Consider the following 18778-nt stretch of genomic DNA (forward strand, 5'->3'; position numbering starts at 1 on the left):
CGCCGCCGCCCCCGCCCCCTCCGCGGCTCCGGTCCCCCGCGACCCGCACGGCCAGGCGTCCGCCCCGCGCGACCCGCGAGGAGCCCCAAAGCCCGCCGCCCCGACCCCCCCGACACGTGACCCGGGGCCTGGCTCATCACGTGACGTAGGGCCTGCAGCGGGCCGGGGGTGGGGGTCCCCGGGGCGCTCCCCGGCTGCCCCTAGCAAGTGACGCGTGACCGTCGCGACGGAGGCCGCCGCAGGTGGCATCGCAGGGCTCTGAGTTTCGCCAGTCGGCTTCCTCCAGGAAGCCCGCCTGGATTGAAGGAGACAACTTTTAATCCAGATGTGTGTTCACTCAGACGTTCTGGGATATATGAAATAAGTGAGGAACTAATCACTTGGAAATTGTCCGAGGCAGCACTGGCTGGTGAGACCTAGAGTTTCTATCTGGCGCCGCCACTGACTAGCTTCTAGACTTCGGGGAAGCATTTGATACCTTCGGGCCTCGGTTTCTCGTTTGCAGTCAGGTATTATTGCACTTCTCCGCCCCACCCCTGACCCTCACTCCACTTCCTTCCCGGAGTGCTGAAAGAATTAAAATAGGTGAATATGAAAGGCTGTGAAAAGAGAGAAATTACTATGCAAATCGAGTAGTAGATTGACACCTCCTTTGTTTAAAAAAGGGGTTTTCCAGAATCCTTGAACTTTTCAGGATGAAAAAGTGTTCTGGTGTTTTCACCTTTTTTTTTTTTTTTTTTTTTTTTTTTTACAGTTATTCCAGAATGTAATACTTTGCTTTCCAGCTTCCTATAATAGCTGTTACCAAACACAATGTAATTCTTAGGATATGGAGAAGTAAAGTCAGACTTAAAACTTGAGTCCCTTGTGTTGTGCCATAATGAAGCACAGACCTCAGGAGCTACCAGAAGGCCCTTTGTTCCTGCACTGAGCATTCCCCAGGCTTCTGTGCACTTGTAGTGTTAGTGTCTGCTTTTTTCCGTTCCCTTGACTTCCTCGCAGTCAGGATTTCTTAGTGCTGCCAGTCTAGGTGCTTGCTCCCAGGCTGGAAAGTGGAATTATTTTAGAGCAAGGGCTCCCGAGTGGGTTTCATTCATTACTGCCTGTGGCCTTGGAAATAATCTCTTCCATCTCTGGATTGTGGGGTAAAGCACTTAACACAGTGCTTGGCACAGGGCAGGTACTCCACCGGTGTTACCTGGTAGGGGCTTCTGGTTCCACAGGGTCCACAATATTCTGATTGTTAACACTATAAAAATGTATCAACAGAATCTAAGCTTGGGTGAGAATTTTTTACCTAAAGTTCATCAGCTTTTTTATAACAGTTTTTTCTTAACTCAAAAGCTGTTGTCCTTGCTTTTTGTTTGTTTTTTAACTTTTCTAGATTGTGTCCTGGGTGGTTGAAGTTCCCAGCAGCCTAATCTCGGAATGAGGAAAGCCTTAGCGTGTTTTGTTAATTAGCAACGTGAGATTGCAAATTTTGGTGGAGAAATGGTACAAGGGAAAAGAGGGACCTCTGTCGACTGGTAGCTGTAGGGACTGTAGCTCTGTGGACTCAGCCGTGCTGAGCTGGAAGAAAGGCAGGATTTGGGGTGGGTTTAGGAAAAGTGGGGGTCAGCTTTATGATAGCCGCAATCTAGGCTGATGGGAGAAGAGTAGATGGGTAAGAAGAAAAGCAGAACTTCAGCTGAATGCTTTGAATGCTACCATAAAAATGTATTTGATCGGGGCACCAGGGTGGCTCAGTGGGTTAAGCATCGGATTCTTGATTTCAGCTAGGTTGTGATCTCATGCTTTGTGGGATCAAGCCCTGCGTTGGGCTCTGTGCTGACAATGTGGAGCCTTCTTGGGATTCTCTCTCTCTCTCAAAATAAGTAACTTTTTTTTTAAAAAGTGTTTGATTATAGAGTAGCACCCACTAGATGCAGCCTGGCAAGGAGCACAGACTAGACTCCAGAGTCCAAGATTGGAATGATCACCAAAGGTTCCTTGTGTTCCAACTTGTGACTGTAGCCAAGTAATCTCCTCCAGCTGTAAAGTTGGGGAAAATGCTCTGGCTGCTGCCGCTGAAGACATGGGAATTTGACTCTGTTAAGCACCCTCTTTGAGAAAAGAAACTGAAATCAGGACTGTGTATCTCCCCTACGGAATGAAAGAGAAAATTACAAAAAAATCACTTAGACCTAAAATGTTTTTGTTTATTCAGGTGCTATGGTGTAAAATGCCTTGGTCTATGTTGTTTTAAATTGCTTTTGAAGTAAAGAAAGAGATTTGGGTTGGGGCGCCTGGGTGGCTCGGTCGGTTAAGCATCCGACTTCAGCTCAGGTCACGATCTCGCGGTCTGTGAGTTCAAGCCCCGCGTCAGGCTCTGGGCTGATGGCTCAGAGCCTGGAGCCTGCTTCCGATTCTGTGTCCCTCTCTCTCTGCCCTTCCTCCGTTCATACTCTGTCTCTTTCTGTCTCAAAAATAAATAAACGTTAAAAAAAAAATTTAAGAAAGAGATTTGGCGAGATGATTAATCGAGATGAAAGGGAGGTCCCAAGTAAGTTTAAAGAGCCAAGTTCTGCCCTTTTTCCAAATGGCAGATTCCTCTGTAGTGATTACCTTCAATGAAATGCAAAAAAGATAAGGACCATCTTAATGTCACATCAGTTTCTTACGGTGCCTGGCCTCACCCACATAAATCATGAACCTTTATATTTATCTGGATGTCAGAGTTCAGAAACCACATTTTAGATCCCATGAAAAGACACATATCCTGAGTAATGATCGTTCATAAACTGTTTATTGTTAATTGTCAGACAAAATGGGCCTCAAAATGAATTTATTGCATTCAGAATTATTTTCTGCCACGATCTAAGATTTTGTCTTAGCGTCTCAAGTTACCAATGACCTACTCGTTGCTGATCCCACTGGTCCATTATCTTTTTTTTTTTTTTTTTTTTTTTTTGAGAGAGGGTGCAAGTGAGAGGGGGCAGAGAGAGAATCTCATGAGGGGCAGAGAGGGAAAAGGCACTAACCCAAAGCAGGGCTCGAACTCACGAATCGTGAGATCATGACCCAAGCCAAAGTCTGATGCTTAATGGATTGAGCCACCCAGGTACCCCCACTGGTCCATTATCTTATGCGGCCTGTCAGCAGCATGGACACAGCTGATCACTCCCTCCTCCAGGAAATGCTTTCCTCCCATAATTTCCAGGACACCACACTCCCTGGTTTTTCTTTCTACCTCACCAGCTGCTCCTTCTGCATCCTTTGTGGTTCCTTCCTTCTTCCTTAACACAATGCTCAGTCTTTCCAGACCTATTCATTGTAATGGGAGGGACTGCACAGGCTATGAGCCCCAGTGCTAGACATTCCTATCTCAGCTTAGCCACTGCTTCCTTTGGAAAACCTTGGATCTCCTCCAGGTCACATTGGCTGTTCTTTCTTCCTGGGGGCCCCACCGAACCCTGTACATGCTCCCCATTTAGCACTGGTCTCACCATTTTGTTCATCTTGTTTGTCTTCCACACGAAACTGTGAGCGGCTTAGCACAGAATTCTGTGATGTAACTAGTATTCCAACAGCCTATCAAGTCTTGATCCACTTGTTACTGCTGAGAAGCTTGTTTGACGATTGACCCGTCGAAAGACACCTGGGTTATTTCCAGTTTGGAGCTGCTACAAATAAAACGGCTATGGACATTGGTGAACAGGTTTTTATTTTATTTTATTTTTTTTAACATTTATTTATTTTTGAGACAGAGAGAGAGCATGAACAGGGGAGGGTCAGAGAAAGAGGGAGACACAGAATCTGAAACAGGCTCCAGGCTCTGAGCTGTCAGCACAGATCCCGACACGGGGCTCGAACCCATGGACCACGAGATCATGACCTGAGCCGAAGTCGGACACTTAACCGACTGAGCCACCCAGGCGCCCCGGTGAACAGGTTTTTAAATGCCTTTGAGTGTTCTTGCTGGGTCATAGGCTAAGCGTATATATGGTTTGTTTTATTTTTATTTTATTTTTTATTTTTAAAAATTTACTTATTTATGTTTTTTTTTTATTTTTTTAAACTTTTTTTTTTTTTAATTTATTTTTGAGACAGAGAGAGACAGCATGAACGGGGCAGGGGCAGAGAGAGAGGGAGACACAGAATCAGAAGCAGGCTCCAGGCTCTGAGCCATCAGCCCAGAGCCCGTCGCGGGGCTCGAACTCACAGACCGCGAGATCGTGACCTGAGCTGAAAGTCGGACGTTTAACCGACTGAGCCACCCAGGCGCCCCTACTTATTTATATTTAAATCTTATTTATTTTTGAGAGAGAGAGAGAAGGGAGGGAAAGAGAGAGAGAGAGAGAGGAAGAAACAGAATCCGAAGCAGGCTCCAGGCTTCAAGCTATCAGCACAGAGCCCGATGTGGGGCTCGAACTCACAGACTGTGAGATCATGACCTGAGCCAACCAGGTGACCAATCATGACCTGAGCTCAACCGACTGAGCCACCCAGGGCCCCTGTATGGTTCGTTTTAGAAGAAACTGCCCAACTCTTTTGCAGAGTGGCTAGACCATTTCTCGTTCCCACAAGCAGTGTGTGAGACATCCAGTTTCCCTGCTTTCTTGTGAATACTTGGTTGGTAAGATTTTTTTCTTTTAGACGTTCTGATAGATGTGTGGTGGTGCCTCATCATGGTTTTAATTTGAGTTTCCTCAACGGTTAACAACTTTGTATATTTTATGTGCATATTTGCCACCCGTACACCATCTTTACCTAAGCGTCAGTTCAAGACTTTTGCCCATTTTCTAATTGGGTTGTTTGTTTTCTGACTCTTGAATTTAGAGAGTTTATTCTGGATACGAATCCTTTGTCTGATATGTAATTTGCAAATATTTTCTCCCAGTCGATGGATGGCTTCTCTTTTCATTCTACGAACGTGATCTTTCACAGGGTTAAAGTTAATTTTTAAAAAAAATTTTAATGTTTTATTTATTTTTGTGAAAGAGAGAGAGAGAGTACAAGGAGGGGAGGGGCAGAGAGAGAGGGAGACACAGAATCCGAAGCAGGCTCCAGGCTCTGAGCTGTCAGCACAGATCCCGACACGGGACTCGAATTCACAGACCGCGAGATCATGACCTGAGCCAAAGTCGGACGCTCAACCGACTGAGCCACCCAGAAGCCCCATTATTTCTTTCTTTTTTTTTTTTTTTTTAATGTTTATTTATTTTTTAAAGAGAGAGAGCACGCTAGAGAGCGAGCATGGGGGAAGGGCAGAGATGGAGGGAGACAGAGGATCCATACCAGGCTCTGGGCTCTCAGCGCAGAGCACGATGTGGGGCTCCCATTCTTGAACCGTGAGATCATGACCTGGGCTGAAATCATTAGTCAGACACTTAACTGACTGAGCCACCCAGGTGCCCCAAGGTTCAATTCTTTATTCTTTTCTCCTTCAACTGCTTTTGCACCTTTGTCTGGCTGTATTTGTGAGAATCAATTTCTGGATTCTCTATTCCATTTTTTAAAAATGTCTTTTAGGTTTATTTACTTATTTTGAGAGAGAGAGAGCAAGCGGGGTAGGGGCAGAGAGAGCGGGGGGGGGGGGGCGGGGGGGGCAAGAGAGAATCCCAAGCAGGCTCCACACTGTCAGCACAGAGCCTGATGTGGGCCCAAGCTCACAAACTGTGAGATCATGACCTGGGCTGACATCATTAGTCGGGCGCTTAACCAACTGAGCCACCCAGGCGACCCTCTAGTCCATTTTATTGATTTGTGTGTCTATCCCTTGGCAGATACTACACTGTCTTGATACTGTGTTTATGTAGTAAGTCTTAAAATAAGGTATTGTGATTCCAACTCTTTCAAAATTGCTTTACCTTGCTTTGCCCTTCCGTGTTAACTTTACAGTGAAGTTGGCTAGATCTACAAAATTCTTGCTGGGATTTTCATAGGAATTGCCTTAAACCCAGAGTTCAGTTTGGAGAGAATTGATATCTTTACTATGTTCAGTGTTCTAATACATGGACATCTATTTAGATCTTTGAGTTCTTCATCAGGATTTTGTAGTTTTTAGCATACAGATTCTTTGCGTGTTTTGTCAGACTTATACCTAAATATTTCTCCCTCCTTCTACTTCCCTCACTCCTGATTCCCCTCTCTCTGGATTGTAATGGTACTGTTTTAAATTTCAGTTTCCAATAGTCATGTATGTTACCTGCAAATAGAGAATTTTATTTCTTCCTTTCCAATCTTTTCTTTGCTTTATTACACTGTATCCTTTTCTTGCCTTATTGCACTGGGTGGGACTTCAGTAGTGAGGGTGGTTAGAGAAGACATCCTTGCCTTGTTCCTGATTTTAAGAGAAAACTGTCTTACATCTGTCTTATGTCATTAAATATGATTGTAGCCAGCTGTAGAGTTTCTGTTAGATGCTCATTAACAAGTTGAGGAAGTTCCTTCTGTTCTTTTATGATTTTTATTTTTAAAGTAATCTCTACACCCAATGTGGGGTTGGAACTCACAACCCTGAAATCAGGAGTCCTCACTCCACCAACTGAGCCAGCCAGGTGGCTCCCTTCTATTCTTTTTTTGCTGACAGTTTTTCTCATAAATGGATACTAAATTATGTTAAATGTTTTTTTCTGCATTGACTGATATGATCATATACATTTTCTTCTTTAGCCTGGTAAATGGTAGTGATTGATTTTCTATTTTTTGAGCCAGTCTGGCATCTTTGGATGCTTGGATACTTGGTCATGGCTTATCATTCTTTTTATATACTGCTGGATTCAGTTTGCTAGAATTTTGTTGAGGATTTTTTCACCTTTTTTCATGAGAAATATTGGTCTGTAGTTTTCTTTGTATAATCTTTGGTTTTGGCCTCATAAAATTAGTTAGAAAGTGTTCCTTCCTCTTCTGTAGAGAAGAGATTGTGTAGAATTTGGTAGAATTCTCCAGGGAAACCATGTGGACCTAGATGTTTCTTTTTCTAAAGGTTTTTTAAAACTATGAATGTAGTTACTTCAGTAGCCACAGGACTATTCAGATGATCTATTTTATCTCCTGTAAGTTCCGTAGGTTGTGGTTTTCTAGGAAATTGGTCCATTTCATCTAAGTTGTTGAATTTGTGTATAGTGAGTTGTTTATACAAGGATACCCTGTTTTACTGCACTTTTTACAAACTGGAGGTTTGTGGCAACCCTGTCTCTTGGCACCACTTTTCTAACAGCATTTGCTTAAGCCTGTGTCTGTGGGTCATTTTGGTAATTCTCATATTTAAAACTTCATTATATTTGTTATGATCTGTAATCGTGATCACAACTCACTGAAAGCTGATGATGGTTAGCATTTCTCAGCAGTAAAGTATTTTTTAATGTTTATTTATTTATTTATTTTTGAGAGAGAGAGAGAGAGAGAGAGAGAGAGAGAGAGAGGGCAGGGGAGGGACAGAGAGAGAGGGAGGGAGAGAATCCCAAGCAGGCTCTGTGCTATGAGCACAGAGCCCGACTTGGGGCTCAAACTCACCAACCATGAGATCATGACCTGTGCCAAAGTTGGACACTTAAATGACTGAGCCACCCAGGTGCCCCATCAATAAAATATTTTTATGTTTTCAACAAAGTTATTTTTAAACTAAGATACATGCTTTTTAAAAAAGATATAATGCCATTCCAAACTTAATAGACTACTTAATAGACTATGATGTAAATATAACTTTTATATGTACTGGGAAACCAAAAAATTTATTTGACTCACTTTACTGTGATATTCACTTTACTGCAGTGGTCTGAAACTGAACCCACAATATCTCCAAGGCATGCCTGTATTATTCTCTAAGTATCTTTTGCATATGAGGCTATCTTTAGTGCTATCCCCACTTTCATTTCTAGTAATCATAATTTGATTTTTTTTTTTTAAGATTTTAGCTCCAAGTAATCTCTACACCGAACCTGGGGCTCAGACTTACAACCCCATGATCAAGAGTTGCATGCATGTTCTACTGACTGAGCCAGCCAGGCACCAGTTTTCCTTCTCTGGTTCTGACTTGTCAGTCTTGCTACATGCTTATCAACTTTATCGATCTTTTCAGAGAACTAGCTTTTCTTTTGAGTTTCTTTATTGTTTTTGTGTTCAGTTTGATTTTTATTCTTTTATTGTTTCCTCACTTCTTTTTCCTTTGGCTTTATTTGGCTCATTTTCTAGTTCCTTGAAGTGGAAGCTTAGATTATGCTTCCATTCTTTTCAAAATACCATTCAGTGTTTCCAGAATACTCCTTGGTTCCTTGAAAAACAGTTTATCCATCAAAACTCAGCTCAGATGTCACTTTCGAGGCAGAATAGCCTTTCCTCCTCATGCCACATAAACTCCCAAACTTGTGATTAATGAAAATCTGAAACTAAAGGAAGAACTACAGGATTTAAATGATGCTGGGAGAAAAGTTCTCAAGAACCTGACCCCTTTCCAACCTGCAGTCAAATGGGGTCATAAAAATGCCAACTCACATGCGTAGGCTTAAGTTTACAAGGTTATTTTGGGTTTCCCAGTGTCAGAACACGAATTATCATCCTTATTTACGTGTTGGGGCAACTCAAGCAGAGAATAGCTCTAGGTTCCCAATGCAGGTCTAACTCCTTTTTGAAGAGAACTCTCCAGAAACGATACCAATCTGGGCAGAGGAAACCCCTCCCTACTGCCATCGGGAGCCAGGAACCCGCAGGCGCTGCCTCGCCCTGCCCACCAGGGGGTGCACGTCCCTGCTGGGGGCGGGAGTGGGGGGTGGACAGAGGACGATGAACTGGCGGGCAAAGGTTGAGAAGTGTGGGTCGGTCAGCATGCTCCGGGGGAGCCGTGAAGGCTGGGCCTACGTCTCGTAGCTTGGGTCTCCAAGGGCTGACTTTGGGGTCAGCCCTTGCAAGTGACAGGGGAAAGGAACAGGTCCCCGTGATCTACTGGGGAGTCCAGAGATGGCTTTTTCTGGCCCGACCTCGCCACTCAATCCCCTACTCAAGTCTTTGGGCAGCAGGGGCCTTGGGCGGGAGTCAGTTCTGCCAACTCTGCCGCGCCTCCTCTGACCAGAGAAACCGCGATGAACGCGGGAGTCCAGACTTGCCTTCGGTCCTTCAGGTTCTCTTGAACTCGCAGCCCTTTTTTGGTCTTTGGCAGTCCCCTACCCCAAATCCTCCACGTCCTTAAAACAGCCTCCTGTCTCCCCTCTAAGACCCCGTTCGTGGGCCAGGAACTTGGACTGGCTTAGGAAAGCTGACTCTCCCGGGGTTTGACTTAATACATGCCCCCGCACCCGCGCCCAGCTTGCGTGGCGTACACGTGGTAGAGCCCGTCTCTCAGATCTCTCGCGTTACTTAAACACGTCGCGCGGTTGCGCGAGCGCCCGAAGGGGCGGGGAGAACGGAGGCCGGGAAAGCGATTCGTGGATCACGCGGGCCGGGCCTCGGGGGGCGGGGCGCGCGTGCGCACTTGGCAGCCCTTTCAGGAGCCGGGAGCCGCCAGGGTGCCTGCGATCTCGCGATCCTGTTACGCGCGGCTTTCCTTCTCGTCCTGGGGCTTGTGGGTCGCGGGCCGCGCCCTCAGCCCGGGCGGGTCGACGCAAACTTGAGTGGTTCGGCCGGGAGTGGGCCGCGTGCTCGGGGAGAGCACTGTGGACTGGAGAGTGTAGGCGCGGGGGAAGGGGGCTGTGGAGGGACCTGAGGGTGGGGGAGATGTCCTGGATGAATAGGAACTGGGGGTGGGGGAGATACGCAAGTCCGAAGTGAGTGGGAGGGGACTGAGGCTGGAAGGGAAAAGGGGCGTTGAGTGCGCCCCCTCCCGTCTGCACCCTTTGGGCTGGAAACGGGGTAGGAAAGAAAGCGAAAGCGAAGTCGCTTGTCACCTCTCTCTGATCTCCCTCCCCGCGTCAGGGCGCACAGCATGGCGGAAAATCGAGAGCCCCGCGGGGCCGTCGAGGCTGAGCTGGACCCGGTGGAGTATACCCTTCGGAAGCGGCTCCCCCACCGCCTGCCCCGGAGACCCAATGACATTTACGTCAACATGAAGACTGACTTTAAAGCCCAGCTGGCCCGCTGCCAAAAGCTTCTGGACGGAGGGGCTCGGGGTCAGAACTCATGCAGTGAGATCTACATTCATGGCTTGGGCCTGGCCATCAACCGTGCCATCAACATTGCTCTACAGCTTCAGGCAGGCAGCTTCGGGTCCTTGCAGGTGGCTGCCAATACCTCCACCGTGGAGCTCGTCGATGAGCTGGAACCAGAGACTGATACCCGAGAGCCGCTGACCCGCATCCGCAACAACTCGGCCATCCACATCCGTGTTTTCAGGGTTACACCCAAGTAATCCAAATGAGGATGGCGTTGTCCACCTACCCCCAGGTAGCTAGGCTCAGACGTGGCTCTCCTTGTACTGAATGTGGCCATGGACCTCCTACCAGAGCCACGTAAGAGAAAGCCTGTTTCCCTTACAGCCCAGAGGACTCTGAACTGATGGAAAGAGTATTGTCTCTTGTTGGGCCCAAGCCGTGGGTCTTACCGTCTTTGTGGTCTGTAAGCTTTGTCATCGACAATAAAAAATATCAAGTTGTGTTAGTATGCAGCTACCCCACTGCGGCTGGCTCTCCCCTGTGTAAATTCTGTGTGTGCCTGGAAAGGGAGAGTAGGAAACTTTACAAGTATTTAGGTACAGGAGGGGACCCCAAGTGTTTTCTGCCTTTAGAGAGCGTAGATAGTATTACAGACTGTGTAAGAAAACAAACTGTAGTGCAATGCAAAAACCGGAGAATCCCAGTGTTTGCTTTAACATTTTGTGTACTCTCAGAGGAAGGCCGAGGGATGAGGTGTTCCATCTTGCCTGCTTAAAGTGCAGCAGGATGGTTGTACACTCAGGAAGCATCGGGCTTTCTGGTGGCGGTCCCCGAGACAAGAAAGGTGAGAATTTAAGGATGAAGGGAGCAAACAAAAACCGTGGGCCTCCCCTGTGTCAGACTCTATGATAGGGACTGTTTCATTGGATTCCCAGTCCTGCGGGGCCCAGGTGGTTCCAAGCAGTTGTGGTCCAGAGCCCTTTAGACCCTTCTTGACGAGCTGCTCCAGTGGGAAAGGAGAGCTTCCTCCCTGAATTACTGGGCACACAGGTAATCAGTAATTTTTGTTTGGGTATTTGTAAGAGGATCTGATTTCTCATGTTTATCAAGCTGGAGTCCCTGAAAGCAATGTTTATCAAAGTGGGTGGTGATCCATTTGTGGGTCTTGAAATCAATTCACTGGGTCAGAGCCATTTAGAAAGTTTTTTTTTTTTTCTTTTTCTATTAAAAAAAGCCACTGAACCGGTGATGTTTTGTTAGTGCCTTTCCAGTTAGGGGTAGGTGTAGAGTTACACATGTGCTACTTATGATAGAAATTGTGTTTTTTACCATTGATCGAAGTCACAAGAGTTGGAAAGCCTCTGACTTGAAAGTAACAGAGGTTTTACTCTAATTTGCCTGAAGGCAGTTTGGTTTGGGGTTCTGAAAATAAGGCTTCTCATTTCTCAAAAACCCTCCCTCTGGCCTGGATATTCCTGTTGAGGGACTTTGATGCCAGGTCATTGACTGCCAGCAACTCGGGCAAGCGGACTCCTTACCAGACCAGTGCTTCATTCCAACAAACATGCTGAGTGCCTACTGTGAGCCAAAGCCTGGGTTGGGCCCTGGGATACAAAATCAGTACAAAAACCCCTGCCTTCAAGGAGCTCCTCATTTAACTGGGAAGGTAGATACACAAATTTGTGAATGAGTGAGAAGGTGAGTTATGTAAGATGTTAAGAGTAGCCATGAGTTGGGAATGTAGGGAATGAAATGGCTAGCTTCCTGCTGGAGTCTAAAATGGTTTCACTGTTGACTTGGGTATTGAAGGATGAATAGGAGTTTGCCAGGCAAAAGAGAGGCGAGGACAGACATCTCTGGCAGGGGGGTCAGCATGCACAAGGGGGAGTCGTGAATAGGCAACGTGTATCGTGGGACTCAGGGTGGCGAGAAAGCAGGGGGCACTGGGGAGACTTAAGGGAGACAAGACCAGAGACATTTCTTTCAGGTCCCCCACCCCCACCCCACTCCACAGCCACCTACCTTGTCCCCCTATCAGCCTTGACTGCAAGGCTCCCTTGCCCTGGAGCCCCCCAGGAGCAGAATAGGGAGCTTGCTGGAACTGTGTGTCTGTCTGCACGTATGTGTTCTCATCTCTCTGTGCTCCTGGCCCGGGCCCAGCTGAGGTGGTGGCAAGCAGCCCTTTTGCATTTGGTTTGTTTTGGCAGCTACCTCTCCCAGCCTATTTGTTGTCTCTACTCCAAGTCCTCTCACTGCTTGCCAGTGGGGCTTCCCTCAGTGGCAGGTCTGCAGAAACAGCTCCTGGACATCGCTGCGGAAGGAAGAGTGGGTCCTGGAGCGTGCCCTTTAGTGTGTGGGGAGGCAGGGGGCGCGGGGGAGGCTCCTGCATCTGCTAGAGTCCACGCACCGCGGGCAGGGCAGGGCACTCCAGATCCCTCCTGCGGGGAGGCCAACCAAGACCTCTCTTCCGCTTCCTTCTGTTGACGGAAGCACCTTCCATCAGAGTTTGGGAAAGGGGAAGGGGGTGGGGCAGAAGGTGTGTCCCAATGGGGTTCCCCTCCCTTCTTTTTACTCGACAGCCGCAGAGGCCACCGTGCATTCAAAATGACCTCTTACTTCAAAAGCAGATCCCCAGAGGCCAGAATTGAAACGCCTTATTTTGGAGGAGGGTGTAGACATTTGCTCATCACCCACAGCATTATTGAGCAGTCACTAGTTGCAGGCATCTGTTAAGCATCCCGCCTCCCAGAGAGGGTGAAACTGGTCCTATAAAGTCAACAGGGAGTGAGACAGATTTAAAAAGACAAATAATTGGCATAGTGCTGGGAGCCGTCCCTGGCATTTAGTACAGGCTCCACAAGTCAGAAAAGCTACTATTGTTAATGTGAGCCATTTTGCAAAGAAATGGTTTTGGGCCTCTCTGTGGGAATAGGGAGCGGGGTGGAAAGGGGATTTGTGTGTTTGATTTACAAGGCCGGGTTACTAGTTCTGTTGGCTTTTACATTTGTGGCTTGCCTGGGAGAGAAGAAGACAGGCCCTAAGGACACATGAACTGGTTTGGACTGGGTGATGATCCTCCTGGGGAGGTCCTCATACTCAGGATGGGCTGAGTGCAGGGTGCTTGGTCAGGAGTTGGGGGAAGAATGGCGTGTTCCTTAAACCCACGAACCTCTAGAGAAGTTGGTTGAAAAGTCTGTGATGAATGTAGTTTCTCAGGGAGCAGAGGTCCAATTGCACCAGGGTTTGGGGTGAGGCAAAGGTGATCCCACAAAGAAAGATGCCTGGATATGACCACTTAAGGCTCTGCCTTAATGGTTCATCTTTTTGTTAAAAATTTTTAATGTTTTTTTATTTATTCTTGAGAGGGAGAGAGAGACAGAGCATGAGTGGGGGAGGGGGAATAGAGAGAGGGAGACAGAATCTGAAGCAGGCTCCAGACTCCGAGCTGTCAGCACAGAGCCTAACGCGGGGCTCAAACTCACGACCTGAGCCAAAGTCAGACGCTTAACAGATTGAGCCACCCAGGCGCCCCTTAATGGTGTCATCTTTGACTTGAATGTTGAAGGATGACTAGAAGTTTGTCCGGCAAAAGAAATGCCATAATGGCATTATGGGTGCTTTTTAACTCCTATGTTTTGGTTTAGCCATATTTTCTAATTTTCAGTGATCACGTATCATTTTTGTAGTAAGAGAACGTTAATTGTTTACGAAGCGTGTTCCTTTGTTCTGTTCTCTAGGTGGGGTCATCAGGGGAGTTAGTGATCATACTGGTAAGATAACCTCAAGGAGAAGAAGTGATTTCATTGCCTGATCCAGTAACAAATAAATACCTAATGACTACATGGATGGATGTATAGAAGGACAGCTTGCCGTCCACTTTATAACAAGCCTCCGCTCTCTTGAGAAACATCAAATATCTTGCCACTGGAAGTCTGCAAGCAGAGGGTGGGCCTTCACTTTCATGGGACCTCCTAGGTCCTTTCCGGTTCAGAGTCAATGAATTTTGTTGGCTGCAAGAAAAATATACTTTCCCGAAAGTACTAAACTTATTTGCTGGCTCCTGAAATAAGACAGAAGCAGAGAGGCTCCCTTGTATACAGATCAAGGGATGCCTATGGGGTCGAGCAACAGGTTCTTGATATTTGTTGGTTCTCAGTGAACCGTGAACAGCTTGGGAGAATATCTGCTATATTTGGATGTGCAGGAGTATGTCTAAGGCTTCTGTAAACTTCCCTTGAGGTCTCGGCCTATATTCTTCTAAGTAGAAAGCGCCTATAATACCACCCAGTAGAGGTCATACCAAATCCTCAAAAAGTCCCCGAGCCGCACATCAACAAAATGAAACGTCTGTACTCACAACCGAGCGCCTGCAAAGGCCTCACACGGGAGAAACAAACTACTCGTGTTGACATTATCAGTCATGTTTTGCTTCAGTTAGGATTTTCTAGTCTTATTTTTGGACAGGAACATTACTCTGGTCAACTTAGCAGCTCTTGTCTTCTGATTACAGGTTGGGAGATACAGGAGGGGGCTTAGGAATATTCAGCAATACTAGTGAGCTACAGATCCTAGGATTCGCCGGACGCTTTCCACAGAAACCGAACCGGGGTCGTTCTGGAGCTTGAGGCAGAGGCATTGGTGCTCTGGGAGCCCACCTTCAAGGACTCAAGCATTTGGGGGATTCAGGAGACAAGTGTTCAAGAAAGGTGGCCCATCATGTTTCAGGGCTTGTCTAGGGTGAGCCCAAAGGCCTCATTCAGTTCAAGATCCTTAGGGTTTCTCTGGGTCCCCCTAGGAGGAGACCCACACCGACAGGGCAAGGAATCCCCGGCTGACCCATTTGAGACATGTCTTGGTATCTGCCTCTTAACCCACCTGCAACTCCCACAGTGACTCTGTTTCGCTTGGTTGTGTTCAGGGGCAAGTTTCTCCAAGTGCCATCAGTATACACACCCAAAGATACCTCCATCCACAACCCACTATTCTCCATTCTCACGACGTCTTCCGGTGAATTGCTTGGCATAGCGGACACAACACCAGACACGAGGTGCCCTGAGCCTGTGCCCAGCGCCCCAGAGGGAACAGTGGAGGAAGTCTGGAGACTATGCTGGAGATTTGGTCTCTAGGCCTCCCAAGTGAGGACAAGTAGGAGGGACAATAAAGCAGAGATAGTGCAGTAGTAACAGCCGGCACTTATTGATTACCCTGCTCGAGGTATTACATAATCTCACGAGAGCTCTGGCAAGCAATCACTATCATTTTCGCCATCCGTAGGCTCAGAGGTACAGTCACTGGTCCAAGTGGGCTGCTGGTAAGTGGCAGATCAGGCCACCAATCCGGGCTCCCTTGTTTCCAGGACAACCCCTGGAAGCCACTGGGCCACAGAGCTGCTTGTTGAGAGCAGAAACCTGGATGTCTGGTTCTACTGGCTATTTTATGGCCAAGAAAGCAACCCTTGCCTCAGTTTCCCCAAACTGACTTCGGACAGGACTTTCTCTGGTTCTCCAGCGGGGATCTGTTCTCCAGCATTCTTGCTCCCTTCCCAGCTCCCTAAGGGCCAGGAAGCCCTCCCCACCGCACCCTCCACAGTCCCTGGCCACCTCACTTCCCAGCACAGAACGTCTTCTGGGCCACTGGTTGAACTCTCCAGCCGAGCTGAGAAGCCACTGCTTGCAAAGAGGATGGAAGAGAAGCCCGGAGGCCCCCCTCTTCGTCCCCAACACGACTCCAGGCAGCTGGGGCTTCCTGCTGCCTTGGGGTCTGGGGCAGTTCAGGGGAACCGTAAATTTGCTTCTCCTTGGACTTTCAGTCTGGATTGGCTGCCAGGAAGGCTCCATGGAACAGAGCCTGCCTCCACCCCCGCCATCCTCCTTGTCACCCCGTCCCTTTTCAGATCCTGCCTCAGTGGCTGCTGCTCAGGAAGTGGATGTAGGCCTCACGGGCCCCTGCAATCCCAGAGCTAGGTTGTCCAGGCTGGCTCCAGCAAGCACTCGGAGGATGAGTGGCTCACCTCCCCACTCTAGGTCTCCCATTCTCTGGCAGAGGTGTCTGGAGTGGAGGGATTGCCTAATACCAGCCAGACTTAACCGTAAAGAGGCAACATGCTGGGTGCCCGGGGGGTACCAAAGTGAGCCAGACCTGCCATACACTGTCCTTTGCTCTTTTTGATGATCAAGTCACCCGTGCTGCATGACTCCAGGGAGTACCATTCCCAGCAAGTCTGTGAGTGGCACCCTCTGGAGTTGTACAGTGCTCAATCTTGAAAGCTGTGCATGTTGGCCCAGCCAGTAAGAGGCCTAAGCCACATCCATAAATGATGGCAGTACAGAGGAAGGGGACAGCTTCCTGCTGGGGGATCAGGGAAGGCTTCATAGAGGAGCTTAAGGCTTGGGCTTGGGCTTTGAAGAACGATGTGGGGAGAGAGAGTGTGAGAAGGTGATCCAGGTGGAAAGCACAGAGTGAGCAAAAGGCAGGAAGCATCTGAGTTCATGTGATAGAAGGAGCAGGAATGAACAAAGTAGGAAAATAGGCTGGAAAGGTAGACACAGGGCAGAACACAGGCAGTCTTAGTTCTGAGGCAACTGGGAGCCATAGCAGGCTCCTGATCAGGGGAGTGACACAGAAGAGGCTGTTCAATGGGAAAGATAGTGGGGATTGACTGCAGAGGTTGGGGAGGAGACCCTTTGCAGTGGTCAGCGCCATACTAGGAGAGCACAGGGAGGCAGATGAAGGGGGCCCTGGCACGGGGCGGTGGGCATTGCAGGGGGGGAGCCCCGGGAAGCTTCCTGTTTTCTCTCTGCTCTTCAGGGTCCCCTGATGTCATGGGCAGATAGCTGGACCCTGCTGGGCAGTAGCCAAGAGCATTTGGGTTGAAGTTGGCCCCGAAGCACCCTCTGCCCTCTAGTAGGATTACCTCAGCTCAGGGGTTGGGTGTGGGGTGGACCAAGATCCTCTCCTGCACCTTCTCTCCCAAGCTGCCATCAGAGGGCTCTCTCCAAAAGCCCTAGAGGATGAGCCAGCACCGCCCCTGTCCAGCAGGCCCCAACACTTAGAAGCTGGTCCTTCTGGCCCATCTCCCCTCCTTTCTTGAAGGCAGGGGTGTAGGCACCTCCAACAAGTTGCTACGAAGGAAGCAGCAGGTCCCACAGCCCAAAATCCTCCTCTCCTCCCTTTCCTCAGGCAGTGTCTACCCACCCCCCACCCCCCCCAATCTGTCCCTGGCCCCCTCTCCACGGTCAGGTCAGGGCAGTGACGCAGGAGTCGGGGGAATGAAGAGCAGAGGCTGGGGAGGGGCGAGGGGTCGGGACAGAACGCATGTGTGGACGTGTGTGGACGTGAGCGTTCGTGTGCTTGTCCCACAGCTGGGATTTAGGAGGGAAGCAGAACCGGGCTCCGAGGGCCAGGCGGGGCTGGGAGGCTGCCTGGGTGCTGAGAGGGAAATTGGCACCAGGCGCATAGCAGGGTGTGCAGACTGGGAGCCAGTACAGCAGGGTTGAGGAGGGACCCCAGAGCAGGCTGGAGGTGAGTGGAGGGCAGAGGGGCAGGATCTGAGCAAGTCAGACCCTCATTCCTTCCCACTGGAAGCAGGCCAGCCTCTGCTTCCCCGCCTCTCCTGGTCACCATTCTGAGCCCCTCTTTGATCTTGCTCTCTCTCCACTTTATGGTTCCCTCCCTCACCTCCATTGGACTTTATTCATGTCACCCTCTCAGCAAGGCTCTCCCAACTGCCCATCTAAAACTGCAGCCTCCCCGGTCACTCCTGGCCACTTCCATGTCTGTTCTCCTTGGTCCTTATTGCCACTGGAGAGCCTCTTTTTTTTTTTCTTTTTTCTTTTTTTAAGTTTTATTTATTTTGAAAGAGAGAGAGTGCATGCACACATGCAATACGGGGGAGGCAGAGAGGGACTCACAAGCAGGCTCCGTGATACCAGCGCAGAGCCCAACACAGGGCTCAAACCCACCAACCGCGAGATTATGGCCGTAACCGAAATCAAGAGCCAGATGCTCAACCAACCGAGCCACCCAGGTGCCCCGGAGATCCCCATGTTTGTATTTGTCATCTGCCTTGCTGCCAGAACGTCAGCTCCACCGAGGCAGGCGTTCTTGTCTGTTTCATTCACTGCTCTATCCCCAGGTCCCTGGCCACAATTAGGTACTCATATATATTTCTTAGAGGAATAGTCATTTCTGGAATGAATGAATGAATGAATGTTTCCCATTCTTTTCTTTTTAAATGTTTTATTTATTTTTGAGACAGAGAGAGACAGAGCATGAGCAGGGGAGGGGCAGAGAGAGAAGAAAACACAGAATCTGAAGCAGGGTCCAGGCTCTGAGCTGTCAGCACAGAGCCCGACGCGGGGCTTGAACTCACAAACTGCAAAATCATGACCTGAGCCGAAGTCGGACGCTTAACCGACTGAGCCACCCAGGCGCCCCTTTCCCATTCTTTTCAAACAAAATCCAAATTCTTTAGAGTGGCATGCAAGGCCCTTCCCAACTTGACCCCTCCCAAACCAGCCCTCTGGCCTTGTGTCCACCTTTCCCTTCCACACCCTCCCCCCTGACATGCCTGACCATCCCGGATCTTCCTTCTTCCCTGCTGTACTAGCCTCTTCCCCCACCTCACATCACTTCCCATGGAAATCCTACCCGCCCTTCGAGGCTGAGCTCAAGTCACCTCCTGCATCAAATCTTCCCATGATTCCCCCAGCTAA

The 18778-nt window shown here is 48.7% G+C and overlaps 1 protein-coding gene across 3 annotated transcripts; it reads left to right on the forward strand.

Moving 5' to 3' along the window:
• Nucleotides 1-194: 194 nt before the first annotated feature.
• Nucleotides 195-10585, forward strand: POP7 (POP7 homolog, ribonuclease P/MRP subunit). 3 transcript variants are annotated; one of them, XM_058711453.1, is made up of 2 exons: nucleotides 195-409; nucleotides 9889-10585. In XM_058711453.1, exon 2 carries the CDS (start codon nucleotides 9899-9901, stop codon nucleotides 10319-10321), a length of 423 nt encoding a protein of 140 aa, XP_058567436.1. In that variant the 5' UTR covers nucleotides 195-409; nucleotides 9889-9898; the 3' UTR covers nucleotides 10322-10585. The 3 variants fall into 3 exon arrangements, with proteins under 3 accessions (XP_058567436.1, XP_058567437.1, XP_058567434.1); XM_058711454.1 differs by lacking the exon at nucleotides 195-409 and adding an exon at nucleotides 491-509; XM_058711451.1 differs by lacking the exon at nucleotides 195-409 and adding an exon at nucleotides 9451-9643.
• Nucleotides 10586-18778: the final 8193 nt, after the last annotated feature.

The sequence above is a fragment of the Neofelis nebulosa genome, chromosome 18 (genome assembly GCF_028018385.1).
Source record: "Neofelis nebulosa isolate mNeoNeb1 chromosome 18, mNeoNeb1.pri, whole genome shotgun sequence".
In the NCBI taxonomy this organism is placed as follows: Eukaryota; Metazoa; Chordata; class Mammalia; order Carnivora; family Felidae; genus Neofelis; species Neofelis nebulosa.